General features: G+C 40.7%; 1 protein-coding gene across 2 annotated transcripts in view; it reads right to left on the bottom strand.

The window, feature by feature from the left end:
* The window catches only part of C3H8orf34 (chromosome 3 C8orf34 homolog), a 180,146-nt gene extending 159,823 nt beyond the window's left edge, over window positions 1-20,323 (bottom strand). For both annotated transcript variants that reach the window (XM_069779489.1, XM_069779490.1), the window contains exon 1: window positions 19,871-20,323. In XM_069779489.1, the coding sequence (XP_069635590.1) occupies window positions 19,871-19,939 (69 nt within the window). In that variant the 5' untranslated portion in view covers window positions 19,940-20,323. The remainder of the gene's footprint in view (window positions 1-19,870) is intronic.
* Window positions 20,324-21,078: the final 755 nt, after the last annotated feature.

Below are 21,078 nucleotides of genomic sequence, written 5' to 3'. Positions count from 1 at the left end.
TGAAGTATGAGCACAATCTAATGGAGGGGTTTAATCTACTAGATTTTTTTCTTTTTTTAAAGTATGCCTTATTACAAAAGAGAGTGAGTGAATCTGTTTAATTTTCAGTTCAATTATTTAAAATTAAATTTAATTTTTTTATTACCAGAGTTCAAATAATAATTTCAAGGATTGTGGGGTTATGCATGATTGTACTAGGAACACTATGGGCCAGTAAAAGATATCAGTATCTAAACTGACAGTTACAGAAGTTACCCCAAAATAAAATTGCATCTTGACAATCTCTGTAGTATTGATACCATCAGTTTGACTTGAAAATATTCCAGGTACATAAACAGTAAGTGAACCTTTGTGATCTGATGTACCTAAGGGATGTGCCTATTTTATCCAAAAACTTCAGGACCAAACAAAGCCGATCATGGGGAAGTGACCACAATCCAAGATTACTTTTGCAAGGTAGCTGCCTGAATAGCTATGCTATAGCCTGCTGACACTCGCCTGCAAGGAGGTGGGAGATATGAGTCTAATCCTTGCACGCTGAACAGGGGACTGAACACAGGATGTCACAGTCCCCGAGCAAGTGAATAGAAGAGAGATTCTGTGACCACCTCTTCTGACCACATTTTAAATTCAAGATGCAAGCCTTGATCAGTGCTCTTTATAAAGAAGGCAGACCCCAATCTTCTAGAGTGGACTAAGTGCTCTAAAAAAAAAAAAACAAACAAAAAAAACCCCACCAAACAGTCTGAGTAAATAGGGTTTTGCCATCTTAATTAAGGCTTTGGGTAGTGCTTTCACATGCAAATATAACGTGATACCTGGGGCAAAATTGTATTAAGTATAATGAAAATAACTGTGAATAGGCAATGTTGGACTGCATGAGATTACAGGTGGGAAGTACCTATGAACATTAGGTTAACATGAAGAAAGTCCATACTTCTGTTGCATACAAAATTGTGGCAAGCAGCCTCAGTTATAGGAAGAGAGATGATACTGACATGAGATTTCAGGTTTCTAAATAGGACTGGATTCAAATAGATTAGTTAGAGATCTGTTGAGCATAAAGGATTATAATTTTTAAAGATTTACAAAACACATTTACCACATTTAAATTTCACGCTTAAAGATGTAATGACACAAAAAAGAATTTAGAATATTGATTTTATAAGGCCACTATGGGATCACCTGTCCATGTAATAGAGTCTTTGGATGTAAACAGTTGTGGAGATTAGTAACTCAGGTGCTAGAGAAGATAACAGGATCTACATGAGATTCCCAAGAAAATCAAGATTCCTGAGAGGTTTGATGGAGTTGCTGTTCTCTGACCATGCCTAACCCATGACCAATGTTAGATGCCTCACTAATATAGTAAAGCCAATACCTGCCAGTTGCATACGAGCTCTGGTTCTCATTCAGGATACTGGAACCTAGATACAATATAAGGCTACCATCAGCCTGAGGAAATTCAAACCCATATCCCTCACCACATAGGATACTGTCTTAAACTCAAGGCTATGCTGTATCACAGGAAAGAAAGTTTCTAAGCTGGCTGCTAAACCTATGCTACTGCACAGTAAGATAGATAGACAGACAGGCAGATAGATAATTCAGGCAGTGACGTGAGAGGGAGCACGATTAGACAATCCAGTGGCTAGTATTAAATAGCGTTTAGATAAAATATAGACATAGTCCTTTGACACTGTGGAGAGCTGCTCCACTTCTAGCCACACTTGAAGAGAAAACAGGGAACTGTTACCTCTGAAACATTGCACAGCAACACCTGCTTTCAACTCCAGCTTGACACTCTAGACTTCGCTAATATTTCAGACATTGCTTTGTGCTTTGGCATTTAGTACTATGGGTGAGTTCTTGTTTATTACGTGGGGTTTCTGGATCACCACTTTGAGACTTACTACCACCCATGCAGTGTTTGGACCTAAAAATGCGACTAACAAACCTTGGACTCCACTAAAAGTTCAGCAGTTTGGCTTGTAATTAAATGCACATCATTCCTTTGATCACACCCTCAATGATTTTTGTTTTGTTGGCCACCTTTAAAAAAGGAGGTCCTGACAAATCCCATGACTGCCATCACAGAAGTACAAACATTAGGGAACCTCTGTAAGTTAGCATCACTTTTACACAAAAAAATCCCATTCGTACATCAAAGCCTTATTTTCAATGGACCCTTGGCCTGATGCTCATTCCACAATTTGAAATTTGCCTCTGGAAGCCACCACTCAGATGACCAGCAAACGCAACTAACATGTAATATACAAACCACAGGATAATAGACATGATGAAGCTGCAGACAGTCAAGTCCATGTTAGCAGAAAAATTAAAACTCAGAGCTATCAAGTGTTCATTAGCAGGCACTCTGCTGTGACAGCTTTTGGAACAAGGCACTGTAGCTCTTGCATTACCTGTAAAAGGCAAATCAATATTATTTCTCCTGTGGAAAAAGGATACAACTAATGTTGCATTACTACAGCATTACATTTACTCAAGTTATATAGAAAGATAAATATGAGATGATGTTTTAAAAAGTTCTGCTGTCCAGTGTGTGTAGCCAAAGTTATTAAACATTCTGTATAAGTTCTATGCATTAAAATAATTACAAAAAATGTTTTCATATTGTTTTAATCTTGACCAAGAATTTTTAAACTATTCAGATGGAAGTTCAAATAATAACCAGCAATTACAGTGACACAAAATGGAAAATGTGCGTTACCAGAGTCCAGGGTAGGGCAGCTCCAACACAGATTTAATTATCCAGACTTTAGCTGCCTACATAAATTAACCCTAAATTTGCTCAAGTAATGATCACTAAACAAATTCCAATGAAGTTAACAGGTGCTCCCTGACTGTTAGAATTTACTTAAATCATGTCATTTGGAGGTGTTCCTTTACTACAGCAGCTAAACAATTGTTGGTAATACTCAGTCTAATTACAACTTTTATTCATACACTTCGAATAGATGAATATCTATTCAGATATGCATCTTAATTTCCTTTTATTTACCTTTGAGAGACTGACTTGGTCTCATAAGACTTGATATCAATGTTGTAATCAGCTTTTTAAATGTTTAATATGCACCAATACAACAGAGATTTCTGAACTGAAAAGGTCAGAATTTGCTCCCATAGAAAAATGGGGAAATTAATTTTTATCACAACAAAATACAAAGGGTTCTTTTATATCTGCAGAATTTATATACTGCAAATGTGGCTGGAACTCCTTAAATAACACTAACAAGTAGTTTTTATACAGCATTTTAAGAAGACAAAAGGTTATTTCACATATAAGCAGTTGCCTGATTGACTTAAAGTTACTTGTATCCTTTTCCCCCTCTCCACAGGAAATGTCACACTGATTTGCCTTTCACAGGTAACACAAGATGCACAGTATCTTGTCAGAATAATCACCAAAGCCACTGCAGACCATCTGCAAGCAGACATCCGATAGCTCTCAAACGCCTTTGAGGACACACAGTCACATTCAGTTTGGTTCAACACAGCTCGTACTCAGTGCTTTTCTAACTGCAACTGGAAATTATAAAAAATCTCTTTGTTTACTATTACGAGTAACACTGTTATATTAGCAGTTATTTTAACTTGTGTTCATTTAGGGGTAGATGAAGTTTTTGCTTAATTATACATACACTTGAACTTTGCCATTTAAAAAAAATGCAAAACCCACAATGAAATCAGAATAAAAAGAATTGGTCTCTTTAAAGGCAAGAATATGGGAATCTTTCGCCATGCAGAAGCCATCAGCCCATGGATATAACAATAAAATTTTATTATAAATGCATGAAATAATAATATTATAAAAGTAGCTAAATAACTATTAACTGATAAAAAAACAATGATGTTAACCATTTTTTTTCTACACTCTAGGGGATCTTCCAGCATTTTGTGTACTACCATCTATTACATGCTACCACATGATACCCGCAACTATTTTATTCCTGTTGAATATCAGTGCACCTTAATTTATCTTCAGCCCCAACCAGGAAGACACATTAATAATTCCAGTTCAGTTGGAAGTAAAAATCCATCTGCAATTGCTTCCATACGCATTTTTATCACCCATCAGTTAAGCCAAAATTACTTGTATGATTTTCCTCATCAGCGAGCAAGATGACAGAAAAACTGCTTTAATGATACTTTTTTTTTTTCTTAATATTATTTTCAAAGTTCTGACAGATTTCTAACATGCTCTGCGTTCATGGATAATCTCTTTATTTCAAGTCAAATTAAAATAGATACTTCTGCTAATCAAAGCAGAGAAACTTCTGAGAAAGACTATCCCATCATAGTCAAACTAAAAAACAAACTGAAAATTAGGCACACATAGGGAAAAAGACATGCACGTGTCCATTTTGACCTAAACAGTGCAGGCTTGAAGTATTCAGTTTTAGAGTGCAACATGAACCACAAAGAATCATGTATGAGAGACCCAGTAGCAAAATTGCTAGGGGAAGGAAATGTTAACCCTGAGCGCAAAGCTACCCATGGTCTACATGTCTCCAGCCACCTTCCAGGGTTCCCAAACTGCTTCCCACTGGCACTACCAGGTTCATTGCTCTGCCTGATCCCTGAGAAAGTACAGTCACTGCCTCTGTCTCCACCTAAAAATGGCCCAGGCTTGTGGAACACCCAAGGCTGCCATCCAGGATTCACATGAATAGCAGGCCCTTCAGTGTCAAGGTTTGAATACACACAGACCTGGCAAGGCTGAGGTCTGAACCCAGGAGAAATCAGAGCCTACTGAAGATGAACAAGCTGCCTAACTGACTGCTCCTACAAAGCAAAACCTATGCTTGCAAAGCCGGCACTGAGCTTACCTTCCAAAAATGTATGCTCATACTACAATTCCTCCAAGATCCCCTCCACACATTTACCTGCTTACCTCATCTACTGGCTTTGTGCTGCCTTGAAGTAAGACTCAAAACTTGTTGGGCAGATGTTCTCATTTGCAACGTCTGGACAATTTCTATCACAACAGGGTACCTCTTTCTTGTTGCAGCCAGCAGATGAAAATACAATATAAACACAGCAGAGTTTTTCAGCAGATAATTGATTTAACTACAATGCCCAGAAAAGGGTACCCCAGAAAATGACTCTTCAGCAAAAGACAACTGATTAGCAGAAGTGAAAGAACAGTGTGTCTGTTGTATTCTACAAAGGAAAATATCAAACTTTGTTGACAATATACGACAGATATTAGATACGATGGATTACAGCCAGAGATTAACAGAAGAGATGGTCCAACACCAAATGTGTATTTCTAAACACTCAGCACTACACAGCTGCACCAATGCTGCAGACTCTGCTTCAAGCTGGGGCTGTAAATGTCCCTGGACTATAACAGCACATAACTCAGTTTTGTCTTCTTCATTTTTGATTTGGATAAATTTTATGTTTTCAAATCTCATTTCCTATGTTAAAATGAAAGTATGCTTCAAAGTAAAAAAAAAAAAACCAACACTACAAACACTTGAAAGTTAGGTTTATAATTGCTCATACAAACTTACTGTGGTTCACTTTTATATATATCGCAATAATCACACAGACCTTTAAAAACATATTCTGTAACACTCATTCAGCTTGACTTTCAACTTGAATGTCATTATTTGAACAGTTTTTGTATAAAATATAAAAATAATGCTCAAGTACTGGATCAAATGCAAAAATCATCCAGCTGGTGGGAGGCATAGAAAGTATTCCCCTTTCCCACAAATATATATATACACATATATATTATCTTATTGATATACATCAGGCTCACAAAATCTTTTGATATCATAGAAAACTAGAAGAAATAAACTAAATGTTCCACTGAATGTAGGGCAAAAAGATGCTATGAGAAAGGCTTCTTGATTATTATAATGGTACCTATTATTATAAGGACTTACAAGAATGGCAAGATCCCATTTTGTGTAATACTATGATAAATTTTTATATGGTCAAATATTAGACAAAAACACTGTATAAGTAGTCATGGAAAAAAACATTCAAGCACTTTTGCAGTATAACGCCTATTATTTGCAACATCTTAAATTCAAATGCTTCCAATTATATCAATTATTTGAAAATCACAAAAAGCCTCTACATATCTAGGGTTTAATTACAGCTGAACACAAATAGTAATGTGACATAAATAAGAGACAGCAATATTTTTCCAGTGAATAAATGTCCACCTATTCCCAGTCCAAAAATCTGGCCAAACACTCTTCTGAAGGTTCTTAGAATAGCCATTCGACTTAATAGTCCATCTCCAGAAAGAAACACCATCACAGGCATAACAGTCTACTCTCATGGGCTTCTTTTTGAAATCTAAAGCAATAATCTAGCTTTACCCAAATACTAATGCTCACTTTTTTAAACATCAGCAATGGACTTTTTTGACATTACTTCTGGAAAACAAAAAAAGCCCAAAACTATAAATCCTACTTTTGCATTCCTGTGTAATGATTCAATTTTATATGGATGGCCTACATTTGTGATCACTACAGCTCAATGCGAAAGAGAACCATGAATAGGGAGGACAGAATTAATGTCATTGATATTTAAGGCCTATGTTTTCCACACACAATTTATCAGTTTGTCCTCAGCATAGTCAAGCCATGGAGAGAGCTGGTAGGAGCTTAAGAGACATCCAAACTGTAATTTCCATCAAGCAGTTCAGCCAAATGAGGAAGGTCAGCTGAAAGTCAACTCATCACAAAAACACTACGGGTTGCTTTAACAAGACATCTCAATTTATCAAACTTAACAAGGTTTAAAGGAGATGTGTTTTTCAACAAGAATAAAAAAAGAATAAAATATTTCTACCCAGCTCCAAGTTGTACATTGCTGTCAATCACTATATTCCAAAAATGAAGACTATAAAATTTTACATTCTCAGACCTACTCACATCTGCTCATCAATGTGTCATTATGAAGGAATTTAAGGTAGCATACCTTGCATCCTGAAGACAAACACAAACCAGGATATATGAAGACTTAAACTAAAGTATTAAGTGACCCAACTACTGCTAATCATATTTTTGGATCTCTTTCTTTTGCACCTCTTAGTATAATACCAGCACTTATGGCTGAAAACAAGGTTCATTCAAATGCAGATTCATATGTAATGCTACTGGAAAAAAAGCTGAAGCATGTATATAGTTTACCTTCATGATTTGCTGCATGGATTACACATCATAAAAAGTTATTTACATGCCCAAGTCCTTACAGAATCCTCACCTAAGTAACGTGAACTCCCCCCCTGCCAGCTTTAAAGAGCAGTTGAAAACTGAGAACCATGTCAATACCAAGCTGAAAAAGTCTCTGAAATGAGAGGATGTTGGACACTTCTGTTTGGCCTCTGGGAGCACAAGAGCATTGGTTGCACAGGCTTAAGGCTGACACTTATCATATCATGCCCACAAATAAAGTCGGTCTGAGATAATGGGGACAGCTAAATAAATATCAGCTTACATAAGCAGGATACACTTTCCACTCTATACGTTACAGATTAGTTAAGTTACACATATGATAGCAATATTAAAGCCATTTTTACATTATGGAAAGCATAAGTATGAAATAAGAGAAAATATTAATATTGGTCTCTGTGTAACAAAAATACGAGCTAATGAATAAATATTTTTTCCAAGTGAAAAAATAGCAGCAAAAAATGGCTTTAAAAGAAGTCATAAAAAAACGCAAGTTCAAATAATTACATCATACAGATCAACTTACTAAAATCACTTTCTAGCCCAAACAAGGTAACTTCAACACATACACAAAACTGGTATATATCTAAAAACTGTCATTTGCATTTTGACTATCTCTTCCACGTAAACTGGCACCGCAGATATAGTCAGCATGCCCTTGCTAACCTACCCAGGACATAACCTTTAACATCCACAAGCTGTCCTCTGGCTTAGGTTTTCAAACAAAGGACTAAAGGAGTATATTTTACTAGAGCCTTAAGTGGATATTTAAATAAGTACTACTGTACTAACGATTGAAAACTTTAAATGGGTAGCAATGGTAATTTTTAAGGACACACAATTGAATTGTAGCTAGACCTATAGTTAGGTCCATCATTTCTCATCAGACACTTCTACCATCAAGACTGCAACAGCTTAGGCAACTAAGAATCGCTTCATTTCTAGAAGCTGACATCTGGGTAATTTTAGAAGATGTGATAGGTTTTTGGGTTGTAGAGCTATTTTTAATAACAGCCAAAGCATTATTAATCTTATTCTCTTATGCTTTCTATTTAGAAAACAATGCCTCCAAATCACTGGTGTATGTTTGTGTTTGTTTCTGACACAGCAAAGTAAATTCCCAACCCTGACAGTGATTGCTCAATTAAAGCTTCCTGATGATTTGATTGCTATTAATTTAATGTTAGACTAAATCTGCCTGGTTACAAGTGAAGGCCTTCCTCTTGTAAATCAGGGCCTCACCAACTGCAGCAGGGCTCCCTGTGGGAACACAACGTGCTCACATGGACTGCACTGCAGCCTTGTCAATGCTCTGAACTGTCACACTAAGCAGGGGAGAAGGGAGGAGAAATCAATTTTTTTGAATGTATGGCACCAATTAATGGGATTAATAGCACTACCAGGCACTGAGGCAGCACAAAGAAAGAAGAGGAAGCAGAAGGGCCATAATGAGCTCAGGGCTTAGCTGTGAAAACTCCTAAACCATATGAAGACTGTAAAAGCCAGAGAGGTTTGCAGTTTCTGTTCAGATAAACAAGACAAAGGAAAGGGAAACACAAGCACAGAATAATACGTGATAATGCAGCAGGACAGCAGTAGCAGAGGTAGGAACAGCAGCCAGATAACTGGCTACCATTTCAGTACCGTAGCTACTGTATATTTTATTTCCTCTCCTGACTTCCTAACTTTTTCTTTGGCATTTAAGTAAATGTTAAGTGGATCTTAATTTTGGCCAACTTCATTCCTCTAATCTTTTTTCTATTACCATAGGGAAACACAGAATAAAATAAATTCTCCTGAGTTTCTCATTTACCTTTGTCCCTTTTTCTACCCTACCATCTTTTTCTTTCAGGTATTCCTCCTTCACAGGATAACAAATCGAGATTAAACCTGTTACTCTAGCAATTTAGTCTTCTCTTTGTGTATCCCTTCTTTGTTCCATATTGGTAAGTCTCCATTCAGCCTTTGTCTCCAGATAGCTTCACTATCTTACACTTTGTATTAGACTACAGGCATTATTATCTACTGGCATTATTCTGAACCAGGGCACACTTACAAGGAGCTCTGAAACACCTTTTTTTTTTTTTTTTCCAGGGGGGGCTCTACATCATGCAAAAGGATGTGTCTAACTCAGTGAGTGAGCTGCAGCCTGCCATTTCTCTAAGGTTAATCCTGTGCAGTTCATCCTCAGCACAATAAGGAGTGGTGTTTCATGATGGTACGCCCAGAGGAATTTCTGCATCTGCAAACCTTGGTTTTGTCCTCAGCTTGTGTTTCCCTGGACATCTCTGCTTTGTCCTGATTAGGCAGGAAGGACAAGATTCTTCAGAATGGTTAGGAAGATATACCCACATCACATCAGATGCATTGAGCATGTCATGCCAAATGGGCCTGGACATGTGCAGTTAATACAATATGTCTGAACAGGAACATACAGCACCTACCACATCTATGTGGAATCTTTGTCCAGCACGTGGGATTCTCGGCGTGTCTGAACGCTTCAGAGCGCCTACATGCATGCATAGGGCATGCACACGCACACACACAATCACATTTCAGTTTGAGAAATCCCAGCAAATCCAGTCACAGAAATACAGTAATCTTAACCTGCCTCTCTCTTTTCTTCTCCTTCAAATGAAACTATAGCCTTACTCACATCCATGCCCCCCGATTTCATCTCTACAAAACTATCACAGAATTTGCCTCATAAATTTTTTTTTTTCCTAACTGCCCTATCCATAATTGCTTCCACAGGTTCTCTCCTAAGGTCATCTACAGATGAAACTAGCCTTCCTTTTCAGTTCTATGAACCATCTCCCAAGTCTCCAGAGGAGACAGCTTCCACTTATTTAGGCTTCTAGGACAAATTCTGCCATCAACAACACAGAGCAGCTTTTCTGTGTTAGTGCACCAAAAGAAACACAGAACTTATCATTCAGAATTCCTTTCCTTGAGATAGATACCTGACCAGAGGAGTCCTTCACAATCATCAGTTTACCTCTCCACTCATACAAATGTCAGCAGAGACACAATGCCTATCAAATTGGAGTGTTACGCAATCTTGATGAAGGAGTTTGTGGCACAGCAGCCAGTGCTAACAGTAGTGCTAAGGACACCTTTAACTCCCTGGCAAATCTATATGCAAGTAGTATTGCCAAGATGAAGTACTAGAAGTATGAGTCAGACACTGCAAAACATGCACAATTCTTTAGATGATAAGAAGTTCTATTTTCTTGTATTTGCCCTGTGTTTCTCACCCTTCAGTCATACTCTCAGCAACCACAAGCACTAGAATCTTTCCTTAAAAAAAGAAAGTGCAGATCCCAGGTAACCATTTGACTGTAGGGAGAGAGGGGAGAGGCGGGGAGAGGAGGGGGGGAGAGGGGGGAGAGGGGGGAGAGAGGGGAGAGAGGGGAGAGAGGGGAGAGAGGGGAGAGAGGGGAGAGAGGGGAGAGAGGGGAGAGAGGGGAGAGAGGGGAGAGAGGGGAGAGAGGGGAGAGAGGGGAGAGAGGGGAGAGAGGGGAGAGAGGGAAAGAAAAGAAAAAGAATGCATTGGCAATGTAGCATTAATCTGTGTTATCCCATCCCCTTCCATTTCCTATCCATTCTCACTTTCACGCTCAGTGTATTCATATGGTCCATTTCCTTCTAATTCTTTAGGCCATCCTCCCTAATTATTCAACTCCCTCTTCTGCTCCTTCACAGAAGGGACTGGGCCAGGCTCCATGACATTTTCCTGACCTATGGGGAACCGCACCTTTAAAAGGCAAGTTCCATATGAAGCTAACTTAAGCACACAAGCTCCTGGTGTACAGGGCTGAGCAGTTAGTTCAAACTCATGGAGTGATTTGGAGATCACTTATGCTCATCTAGCAGCTTGCTACTGCAGAAAAAGGCAGCTGTACTCCTTCTCCTCACCCTCTGGCCACCTACATTTTCTCTCCTGAGTCAATGCCATGCTCCTCATCAGACCACATGGTGACCCACCAAGCTAAACCAACTGAACACTTTTCACTTCTTTGTAGACTTACTTTTCTTCTATTTCATCTTCCCAAACTGGGTTACTGTAGTATGAGACTACCACCAGTTCTGGAACAAGGACAGCAGGAATGGGCAGCCAGCAATTAAGATGAACAGGATCTGCAGCAACTGGCTATAAGATCAACAGTAAAACCTGCATTTCTGAGTACTAAACCACCAGTGTCTGGAGTAAAACAAGCAATGAAAGGAGGAATGATTGGATTAAAAAGGCTCCAACACAGCTGAAAGACCCAAACTCTCATGATTCCTGCCCCAGAAAACAGCTCCTCCAGAAGCCAACAAAAGAGCTTGATAAGCATATTGTTCCAGCCACTATAGAGAAATCTGGTGCATGAATAGAGTGATTTTACTCATTGAACATTGCAGGGAGCTGGCAAAATGAGTAGAGAGAAAGAATGCTTCATGTAAATACACAAGAAGGTAACAGTTTCCACTCTCTGTATGGAAAGAAATTCTTTAAGAGGTGGCTAATATAAAATAGCCTTCTACTTATCATGGGTAAGCAGGTTCACATGCATTCTTCATTTTGTATGGACATTTCTTCACAGTGCTATGTAAAGTTATGTTCAAAACTGAGGTGTTTCACTGGAAACTCTTATGTTTAATGCAAAGATAATACTTGAATTTTATGTGAATAGGGAAAGAAAAACTGCCCAAACCAGCAGAAGAGCAAACCAGAGGGGCATCATAACTTCCACTTAAAAACTCTGCCTGAACACTTTTGGATGGAACTAAAAATAGGTGTTCAGTGAAACTGAGTAGCCAACGGAGACATTAACACAGCATGGCATATGGTACCTCACATAAAAGTTAAGGCCATCAAAAATGTCTCTGTTACAAGCTTTTTAAAAGGATATTACTCTCTATACTGAGAGCAGATACGGATGTTGGGTTGTCTTGGCAAAGGCATAGGTGTGCTCTTCAAGTGATCAAGCTCTTTTCCTACATCCTAGAATTAAAGTCATAAATCCTTGTTCCTCCTATCAAATGAGTGCTGGTTTTCACCACCTTCAGTAACGTCTGCAACAGCACACTGCCTTAGTCAGGAGGCCAACAGTTTCCTAAAAATTCTATTTGAAAATTATTTTGCTTTCAGCTGGGTTTTAACTGTTTCTCATGGTTTCAGGTAGAGAAGCATCTTCTCTTAACACACAAGATATCCCTCTCTCATACTTCACAGCTAGGAGAATAAGAAAGTGTGCATCTGTGCGAGTGGGATAATACAGAAGACAGTCAATAACACCTCATTTTTATCTGGATATTACAGACATTAAGGGGTTTGGGTAGTCTTTGTTCCAAAAGTTGGTGCACATAAAAATGCCTGAAGCCACCTCTCAAAGTCCAGAGGTAACAAAGTATCTATCTCCATTACCTCTCACTCCTAGAAAAGCACAGATGCTTTCCCCAAAAAATAAAATACCACAAGACAAAAAAAATTTAAAATCTCAATTAAAAAAAAAAAACACAAAACCACAAGCACTAGACAAATGAAAATGAGAAATTATCAGTCCCCACCTCTTCATTTACATAAACAAGACAGAAAATTGAAAGTACCAAGAGGGAAAAAAAGACATTGAAAAAAGGGAAAGAATATTAATTAGATCTTCAAAATTACTGGCAAACTGTAAAAGAACATGATGTTAAAATACTCCTAAATATTATGTTTCTAACTCTATTTTTATCACTTCCATTTACAAAGTAACACTTTTAAAAGAAGCAAGCACTAATAACAGGTGTCTTTCTAGGGGTGTCTTTTCAGTCAGGGCCAAGATAAAGAAGCTGAGTAAGAAACCCACTTGCTCCAGAACAGTAAAGAAGCACATCGCACATGGCAGAAATGCCAGTTAAGGTACTAGCTTCCCCCTTCCCTCTCAGAAGCTCCAAAACAACCAGAGGGCTGAGACTGTGCTGACTCTGGGGTACGGATAGCATCTAGCCCACTTGGAAAAGCATAGATCAGTAACAGCAAAGAACACATTAGAAAAAAATTAAAGACTGAGTTAAAGCCATTAAAGTTTTTTCTTTAATATTTGACATTTACATTTGTCCTTTGTACCAAAAGACTGGATTAATCAAAAGAAACAAAACAGTTGAAGAGCTTACTTCAGGCTTAATTAACACCATGCATTAAATATCATCCAAAACTTGGAAGAGACTTCATAATGTGATAAAACACAAAGAAAAAAAAAGCAGTAGTAATGGGCTTATTTTGATCCAGGCTGATTCATTACGACAAGGGTTGCCAGACAAAAATTCAAAATCATCATTGTCCCACTGCATGTCCTAGAGCAAAGACGTTAGACTCATTTTATTTTATTCTATTTTATTTTAAACAGGAACATCTGCTAGCTCTAGACCTTAACATTGAGCAGCCAGGCTCTGCTGGTACATTATAGTGAGAGCAACTCAATTGAGAACTACCTCTCATCTTCCCAGCTATTTTTTATGGCAAGCCAGTAATACCTTATCCTCCCCCCCTCAAGAAACAAAGTAATTGTTATTTTGAGAGTTTAAAAACATGAAAAGTTAATGTAAAAAAAAGAAGTTATTCTGATTCTTTCATTTTCTCATTTCATATTTTAGATACAATTCCTCAAATGTAATTATTACTATTAGACAAAGAATATAGCTTTGATTTTTACTTCTTTCTGTCTTGTGCCCAGAAGGAATTTTTTTTTAAAAGCAATTAAGAAAGCTCACATTTCCCATTCAGGAAAGTAATGTTTTTGCCACTGTGGAAACAAGGTTTATGTGATTATCATCTATGTTTGTGACCCTATAAATGCATACCTGTATCAGTGATCTCTTTCACTGTCTCTTTCTAGTATTTTTTTAAACCTTCGACTAATTTCAGACAAATTCCCAGAGGAGTAGACACCACAAAAATGCAAGTTCTTTCAAATGTTGAGAGATTAACTAGTCAGGTAGTAAGACCAAAACATGTGATTCTCCTCATTCAGAACCAACCTCCTTTCTTAAACCCAGATTCCATAGGAGAGAAGAATTATGAATGCCTCATCCATAGCGAAATTTCTGATAACTTTTGCATCTTGTTGGTCACCACAAAATCCAAGCAAAAAGCATAAAGCCATTGCTCATGGAACTGTTTGTTATTGGGAAAGGGTCTATCTATAGTTTTAATCAGGGTTTTTCACTTGTTTTGCCTTAAAGACAACTTTAGCAAGGCAATTATTAGAATGCACAGTGAATTCTCCAAAAAGCAAAGGACATCTCTGCACCATTTTTTTCCATTTTACTTTCATTCCCCTTAAGTAGGTTTTTTACTTCAGTGCACATCAAGGCTACCACAAAGTCCTACGTAGCAGGCAACAAAAAAAATTAGAACTTATAAATGATTCCCTACCCCCCACTGTGTAACACTGCGGCATTTCTACATCACTGCTGGTTTCCACACAGCCGTTGAAAAACAGCTAATATTGGCTTCTCTGAAAGAGGGACTGCCAGGCTGAAACAATGTCACTGAGTAATCAGTTAGTACCTAAAATGATGCTTGTGATGTCTAAGTACTGAAAAACTTGGTCTTCCAAAGGCTCCATCTAGCTGCTTGAAATTAAATGCTTCTCAAAGTAAATGCACATCATCCAGAATAGACCCCTTCATGCTAGCAACAGAATCTAACCAGTTAAGCATAATACCAAAATAAAAGAAGATTTGAGCAAGCTCAAAAGAAAACAATTCTTTGATAGCATCCCTATCGCTCACATTGCAGATATTGCAGCTTAAAACATAATTTGATACTGTGAGGAATCTTAAACTGGTAAATGAGATGCTCAAGTTGACTGTGTCTACATTTGTGTATTTAAGAATTGAGGGCAAACGTTGCTTCAAAAGATGGTCCAAACTCCAGAATTCATTCCCGAACTTTGGCTAACTCAGTCACAAGGTGCACTACAAATACTGTTAGTCACCAAACAGGTGCATTAGGATGTGTTAAGGTTTAAGTCAGAAGCGTAGTTATTTTATTTAAATTAAATAATGGAAGCCAGTGCATAATATACACCAATAATGCAGTCTCATTTAGGAAAAAAAACCACCATAAATTAAAAAAAAAATTAGTTTCCTATTATATTTGCTTCAGAAATTTTGTCTGCTAAAAAAAAAAACCAGGGTAAGTGTGGTAAAATGAACGCAGCCTTTGTGCGGTTCAAAATGAAAATTATAGTTCTAAACCCACATTACTTTGAGAAAAATTCTTAGGTAGCCAGGGGTTTGGTATGTTTATTTTGAGTAGAGTTATTTCGGCTTTTTATAACTCAAAGAAATTACAGTCTTCTGGTTTGTGTAACAACAATGTACCTGCCGGATGCTTTTTAGCTACAGTTCTATAAATAAGAAAACTCCAAAACACTAAATTTATCTTGGAGCTCTTGAAGATTTATTGCAATCTGTTCTTAAGAGTGCTGATGCAGCTTTCAAATTCACAGAAACTAACTGTCAGGTTGCCCAAATGAGAACACAACTGAAGAGTCATACAGAAGTCTAGATGTATGGATACTCACAGGCAGCAGGATTATTCATTGAGATTATTAGCACACGAAAAGAATTGGTTGGATTGGATGCTTGAAATGCAAAGTGGGTCAACACTTCACTCAGACAGAAATGAGTGGGTGCTGATTCTGAATACTCTGTCCCAGCCAATTTTAGGCACACACCTCCTGTTCACATTTTAGAAAGATGGAAAAAAACAACAGAGAAGCTTCATCACAGAAATAATTCATATTTAGAATTCTTGTTACATTCCAAGTTAAATCTAAAAAAAAAAAAACCTAAAAAAAAATATATATAAATCAGGTAGTGCTACGCTACATATTACCACAAAAATCCCAGAAGACAGGCGTTTCTAAAGGGCATTCCTCAACCTAAACTAGGTGTCTAACCACAGTATTCTCAGATGCCAATAATCTATTACAGAAAGATGTCTAAGCTTTCAAAAGCGAAAGAAAAAAGTAGTAAAAACATAACACACAAAACCTACACAACCTACACAGAACAGGATAAGCCAACTCATGAAACCTGACAGAATTTAAGCGGTTAACTTAAGACCTTACTGTCAGCACTAACAACACCTGCATGGCCTGGGGCATTTAGATGTTGACCTATAGGTTCACAGGAATTTTACCTGCAAAAACCTTAGGCACCTGTAAAATGAAATGGCAGAGAAGTAACAGTTTTGAAAAACCATGATTTGAGGACCTACATTCAACAGGGGGAAATGAGGCTGAAGTATCGAAGTTGTTTTGCAATCTGTTTTAAATCTCAAAATTGACACAGTCTTAGATGTACACACTAATTCCCACCCACCTTCCTTCCCACCTCTAAGCCATAAATAAGAATTTAACTAGTAAAAATGTTTGGAATCAAGCAAATCTGTGTGTTACTATTCATAGCTGAGTGGATAGGACTTCCTACTATCCGTTAACAGGTACTGGTAGTCAGTACAAGACTGATGCCTGCTGAGTCAGCCTAGGCTCATTAATTCTTTCACCATAAGGTTACTCCTACCTTTCTTTATAGAGATGGAAACAACTTTTTAACCAAGGGAGGGCCTACAGTCTTCCTTCATCTCACATGTCAGCACTTCTTTTGAACACTTCTCTTTTACACAAATTAGAAAGATAATTCAGATGCCAAACCATACAAAACTTCAGCAAAGAAATAAAACTGACAGAGGTTGTTAAGTAGATACTGCTAGTTAATGAAGTACCAAAAGCCCTAACCATGGTAACAGAAGGCCACAAATACAGGACAGAATGGAGAAAAGAGACACTACCAGAATAACTGCAAGCAACTGGAACAGAATGACCAGCTAGCAACTAACAGCATCAACTGATCAACTTTAATGCAGGGGAATTGTACTTCATCATCAGGAAACCGCTGTTCCAGTCATCAGCTAACTGTGCCTTCGTAAGTGTCTAAGATCAATGGCGTTAAGTCCTCCTGATCACCGATCATTCACTATGCAAGTATGCAATATGACTTGTTTATGCATCACCATCCCTGCCTTCATCTCAGAAAGCATGCATGTCCTCTCTCCACTTTCTTCTTTCCTGTGACTGCCCTCAATTAACCAGTATTACTTTAAGCACTTCCTAAAATGTTGGCTTGAAGCATATATTGAGCAATTTTAGTCATAACCTGCTCAGCAAATAACACTGCAGAAAACTGAATCCAAGTCCACTCTGTTCTGACTTGCTATTAGAAAATTAGTACTCACTGCAAAAAAAAGATGGCTGTCATCCATGACAAGTGGTGATTAATTAGCATCAAAACCAGAAGTGGTGTAAGAAAATGCGAGCTGTTCCCGAATGAATGAGGAAGCACAGGTCTCTCTTCTCAATGTGTCAGAACTTTTGGAGACATGAAAAACTGATGCTTTAATGAATATATCTGACTGTGAACACATGGTATTCTTGATATACCACAATGTATATATAATAGGAATATTAGTATAGAGCGTAAGCTTCACCCTATGCATAGTCTTCGATCAATTCCCGTCAACTTCAAATACATGTCTTCCCCTTACTAAGTACTACAAGATCAAGCACAGGTTACAGATCTTAAAAAAGACTGTTGAGAACAAAAAATACATCACCAAAATTAAATATGTAAGTAGATTTTAAACGGCTAATCAGGAAGTGAAGGAGATATGAATTACGATCCCCTTCCTCCCAGTGTTATGGATTAAAATAACTTTAAACAGCTACACGAATGCTACAGCCCTATATCTTAAATCCACTCCCTAGTATTCAGGTCTAATGGGTTTCACACAAAAATCTCTTCCCGGTATACAGGAGTGCACTAACAACCTGTAGACAGCCTGCAAGGTTATGCAAAGAGCCTTCCACAGAGTCTTTCTACTACAATGAAATTCCTACATTATGGTGATTAGTGAAATATTTAGTGATATATGAAATGCTATAACAAATACAACTTCTTCATTTTTTTCTCCACTATTGATAACTAAAGCATGCTCCTATTTAAACAATAGAGATGAGCATGTTACAGTACAGAAAAACTAGGTTAAAACACAGTGACTCAGAACAGTGATGTCAAGTAGTTTCTTTGAATTTTAATGTGTAAGACAATGGGTTAAGAAATTTTAGAAGAAAATGACAGCTGTCAGGGGCCTAACTCCTCAACAACCCCAAGGCACTTAATTCCCATTGAAATATACAGGAGTCAGGTACGTATATAGCCCCAGCAACTGTGTCGATTGAACAGTCTTTTATTTGGAAATTGGACCACACAAATGTTTCAGTTTATAAGAATTCTAGAACTAGAAAAATCACCTGCTGTTCCCTAGTACCCAGTTACCATTCCATCAAACGGGGGTTTATTTATTGCAAAATATCTAACACCTCTGACACCGAGCCAATATAATCCTTCACAACAGCCTCAGCCCATGCAAAATACAAAAACTGACCCTTAGCAAACAGTTTTCTACAAAATTTGAACCTTTCTTATGAGGGTTGGCAAATGCTACCCAAAACATACACTGAAGACAAGGCATCCACCGCACCAGAATAAAAAAGATTTCATACATAGCAAGCTTGATTGAGAACAAGTTAAATACTGAAAAAGGAAGACTTGTGTCTTGGGATAATACTGCCAGAGTATAATATATGTGCATTTAGATGTGAAAACTGTATGAGAAACAGGATGATAAAATGGTAATAATCACGATTGCTCCAGTACCCTTTCAAATTCTAAGTATTCATAGCTTATGCACCAAAATAGTAAAATATTCACATCTGTGCATCTACAAATCCAAGCAAGTGCATCTTTGTAAGACCAAGGAAAATCTGTAACAAACATACGGTTCCCAAGTGTATGACTGCAGATAAAAATTTCTGAAAACACTATCGACACGGACTTTTCGTAGGACAGATTTCCTCCCGAGTGTCCGGTCCAGAGGGCGGGTTCCCCGGCGGGCAGGCATCCACCCTCTCCCTCCTCGCTAGCCGGTTGCAGAAGGACAGCGTCTCGGGTCTCGCCCACGGGCCGTGCGGCGCCCACCCACGCCCCCCGAGACTCGCTGCTCAGCGCTGCCGCCCTAGAGACGAGGAGGGGGGCTTGGGAGCGCCCCCTCCCCGTCACGGCGGACGGGAGGTGAGCCGGTACGCCGCTCCCCGCGGCCGGACGGCCGGCGCCGGGCCGTCGTCCCACCACGGCGGGGCTCCGCGGCCGGCGAGGCGAGGCGGGCAGCGCCGCGTGGGCGCCTGCAGGGACTGGGGCCGCGGGTGGGAGGGCGAAGGGGCACCTCTTTCACGACCCGCCCGGGCGCGTGTGAAGCAGAGGGCGGCGCGCCCGCGGCGGGGCGAAGCAGCGGGGCACATCGGCGGGATAGCGGGGCAGGGAGGGCTGCGCGGAGCTCCGACAGACAGTCGGAGGGGCGCGGAGGAGGGACACGAGGGCACACGGGTGGTGCGGAGCGGCAGGGCAGGGGGTGCCGGCGCTGCCCTCCCCCTCCCCGGCCGGGCAGACGCCGAAGCGGCGCCTCAAACTCGTCCTCGCCCCTGCGCTCACCTGTGCTGCGCGGGGAGCCGCGGCCATCGGGGGGGCCGGCCGGCAAGAGCGCACCTTACCTCGAAGAGGGGACCGATCTTGTTCTTCTCCAGGTAGGCTTGGATCCTGGTCTGCTGGTGAGACGCCATGAAGAGCTCCGGAGGCGGGGGCTGGAGCTCCTCTTCCCCGGCGGCGGCTGCAGTCCCTCCGGCTGCTCGCGGCTCGCTCCCCCGCCGCCCAAGGGCTACCACAGCGGGAGCGGGGTGAGGCGCTGCGAAGGGGCGGCAGCCCGAAGTCCCCGGGACGCAGCTAACTCAGGTAACCGCGGGAGGGGTGTGGGGGGGGGCGGTTAGCCGGTGCCAGTCGCCCGCTGTAACGGGGCGCGGGGCGGCGGCGGGCTGTCTCCCCTCAGGGAGCAGCGGGCGGGCGCTGCCTGGAGCGGAGCATGGTGCAGGGCAGGGAAGAGCTGCAAAGGCGGCCCCCGAGCCCGCGCCGCTCCGCGCTCTGTGTGTGTGTGGTGTGTGTGGTGTGTGTGTGCGCGCGCGCCGGTGCCTGGCAGCGCCTTGGTTACGGGAACAGCCGCGGCTCGAGCTGCGGCTCGAGCTGCCGCCCTCGCGACAGCGCCGCTCCCGAAGCCGATGGCCGGGGGCTCCTGTCAGCGCCGCGGCCGTTGGCGCCCGTTGACGCCCGGGCTCCGGCGCACAAAAGGCGGGAGCGAGCGAAGGGGGAGGAGAGCGAGCGAGCGAGCGGGCGGGCGGAAGGGAGGGAGGTGGGGGCTGCTCTGCCTCCTTCCCGCCGCCGCTCCCCTGCCCTCCCGGGGACGGGCTTCTCCACCCCCGCCTCCGGGGACGCTGGTCTGCGCGCCGGCGTTTTACCAGGGTCCCCGCCCTGCTCTGCACCCCCAGGCTGGGAGCCGCTCGGGCGGGGGGTGAGCTCCGCGGGCCGCCCGGTGTGAGGGGCCTGACCGGCACTCGCAAACTTCACCTGGTGGAGGGTCGCGGGGAGTGAGTGAAACGAGTCTCTGGGAGAGAGGGGAATGGGGGTGCAGGGACTACAGCCAGCGCTTTTCCTTAAATTTTGTTTAAATTACTTTTAAGTCTTAAAACGTTACCTTTCTTACGATACCGATGAAATTCCCAGTTAGCGACACCGAGCATCTCAATACAATAATGCAAGCAGCTATGTAGGTGCACCCTGGTCGCAGGTTGTGTCGAGTTCCCTCCAACAGCCAAGGGCTCTAGTCCAAAACCTGGTGGAGGAAATGAGGAATTTCCAGCTGGCTTCAGGG

This window comes from Haliaeetus albicilla, chromosome 3 (genome assembly GCF_947461875.1).
Source record: "Haliaeetus albicilla chromosome 3, bHalAlb1.1, whole genome shotgun sequence".
Classification (NCBI taxonomy): domain Eukaryota; kingdom Metazoa; phylum Chordata; class Aves; order Accipitriformes; family Accipitridae; genus Haliaeetus; species Haliaeetus albicilla.
Note: the sequence above shows the minus strand (reverse complement) of the source record. Positions and strands in the feature narration are given on the sequence as shown.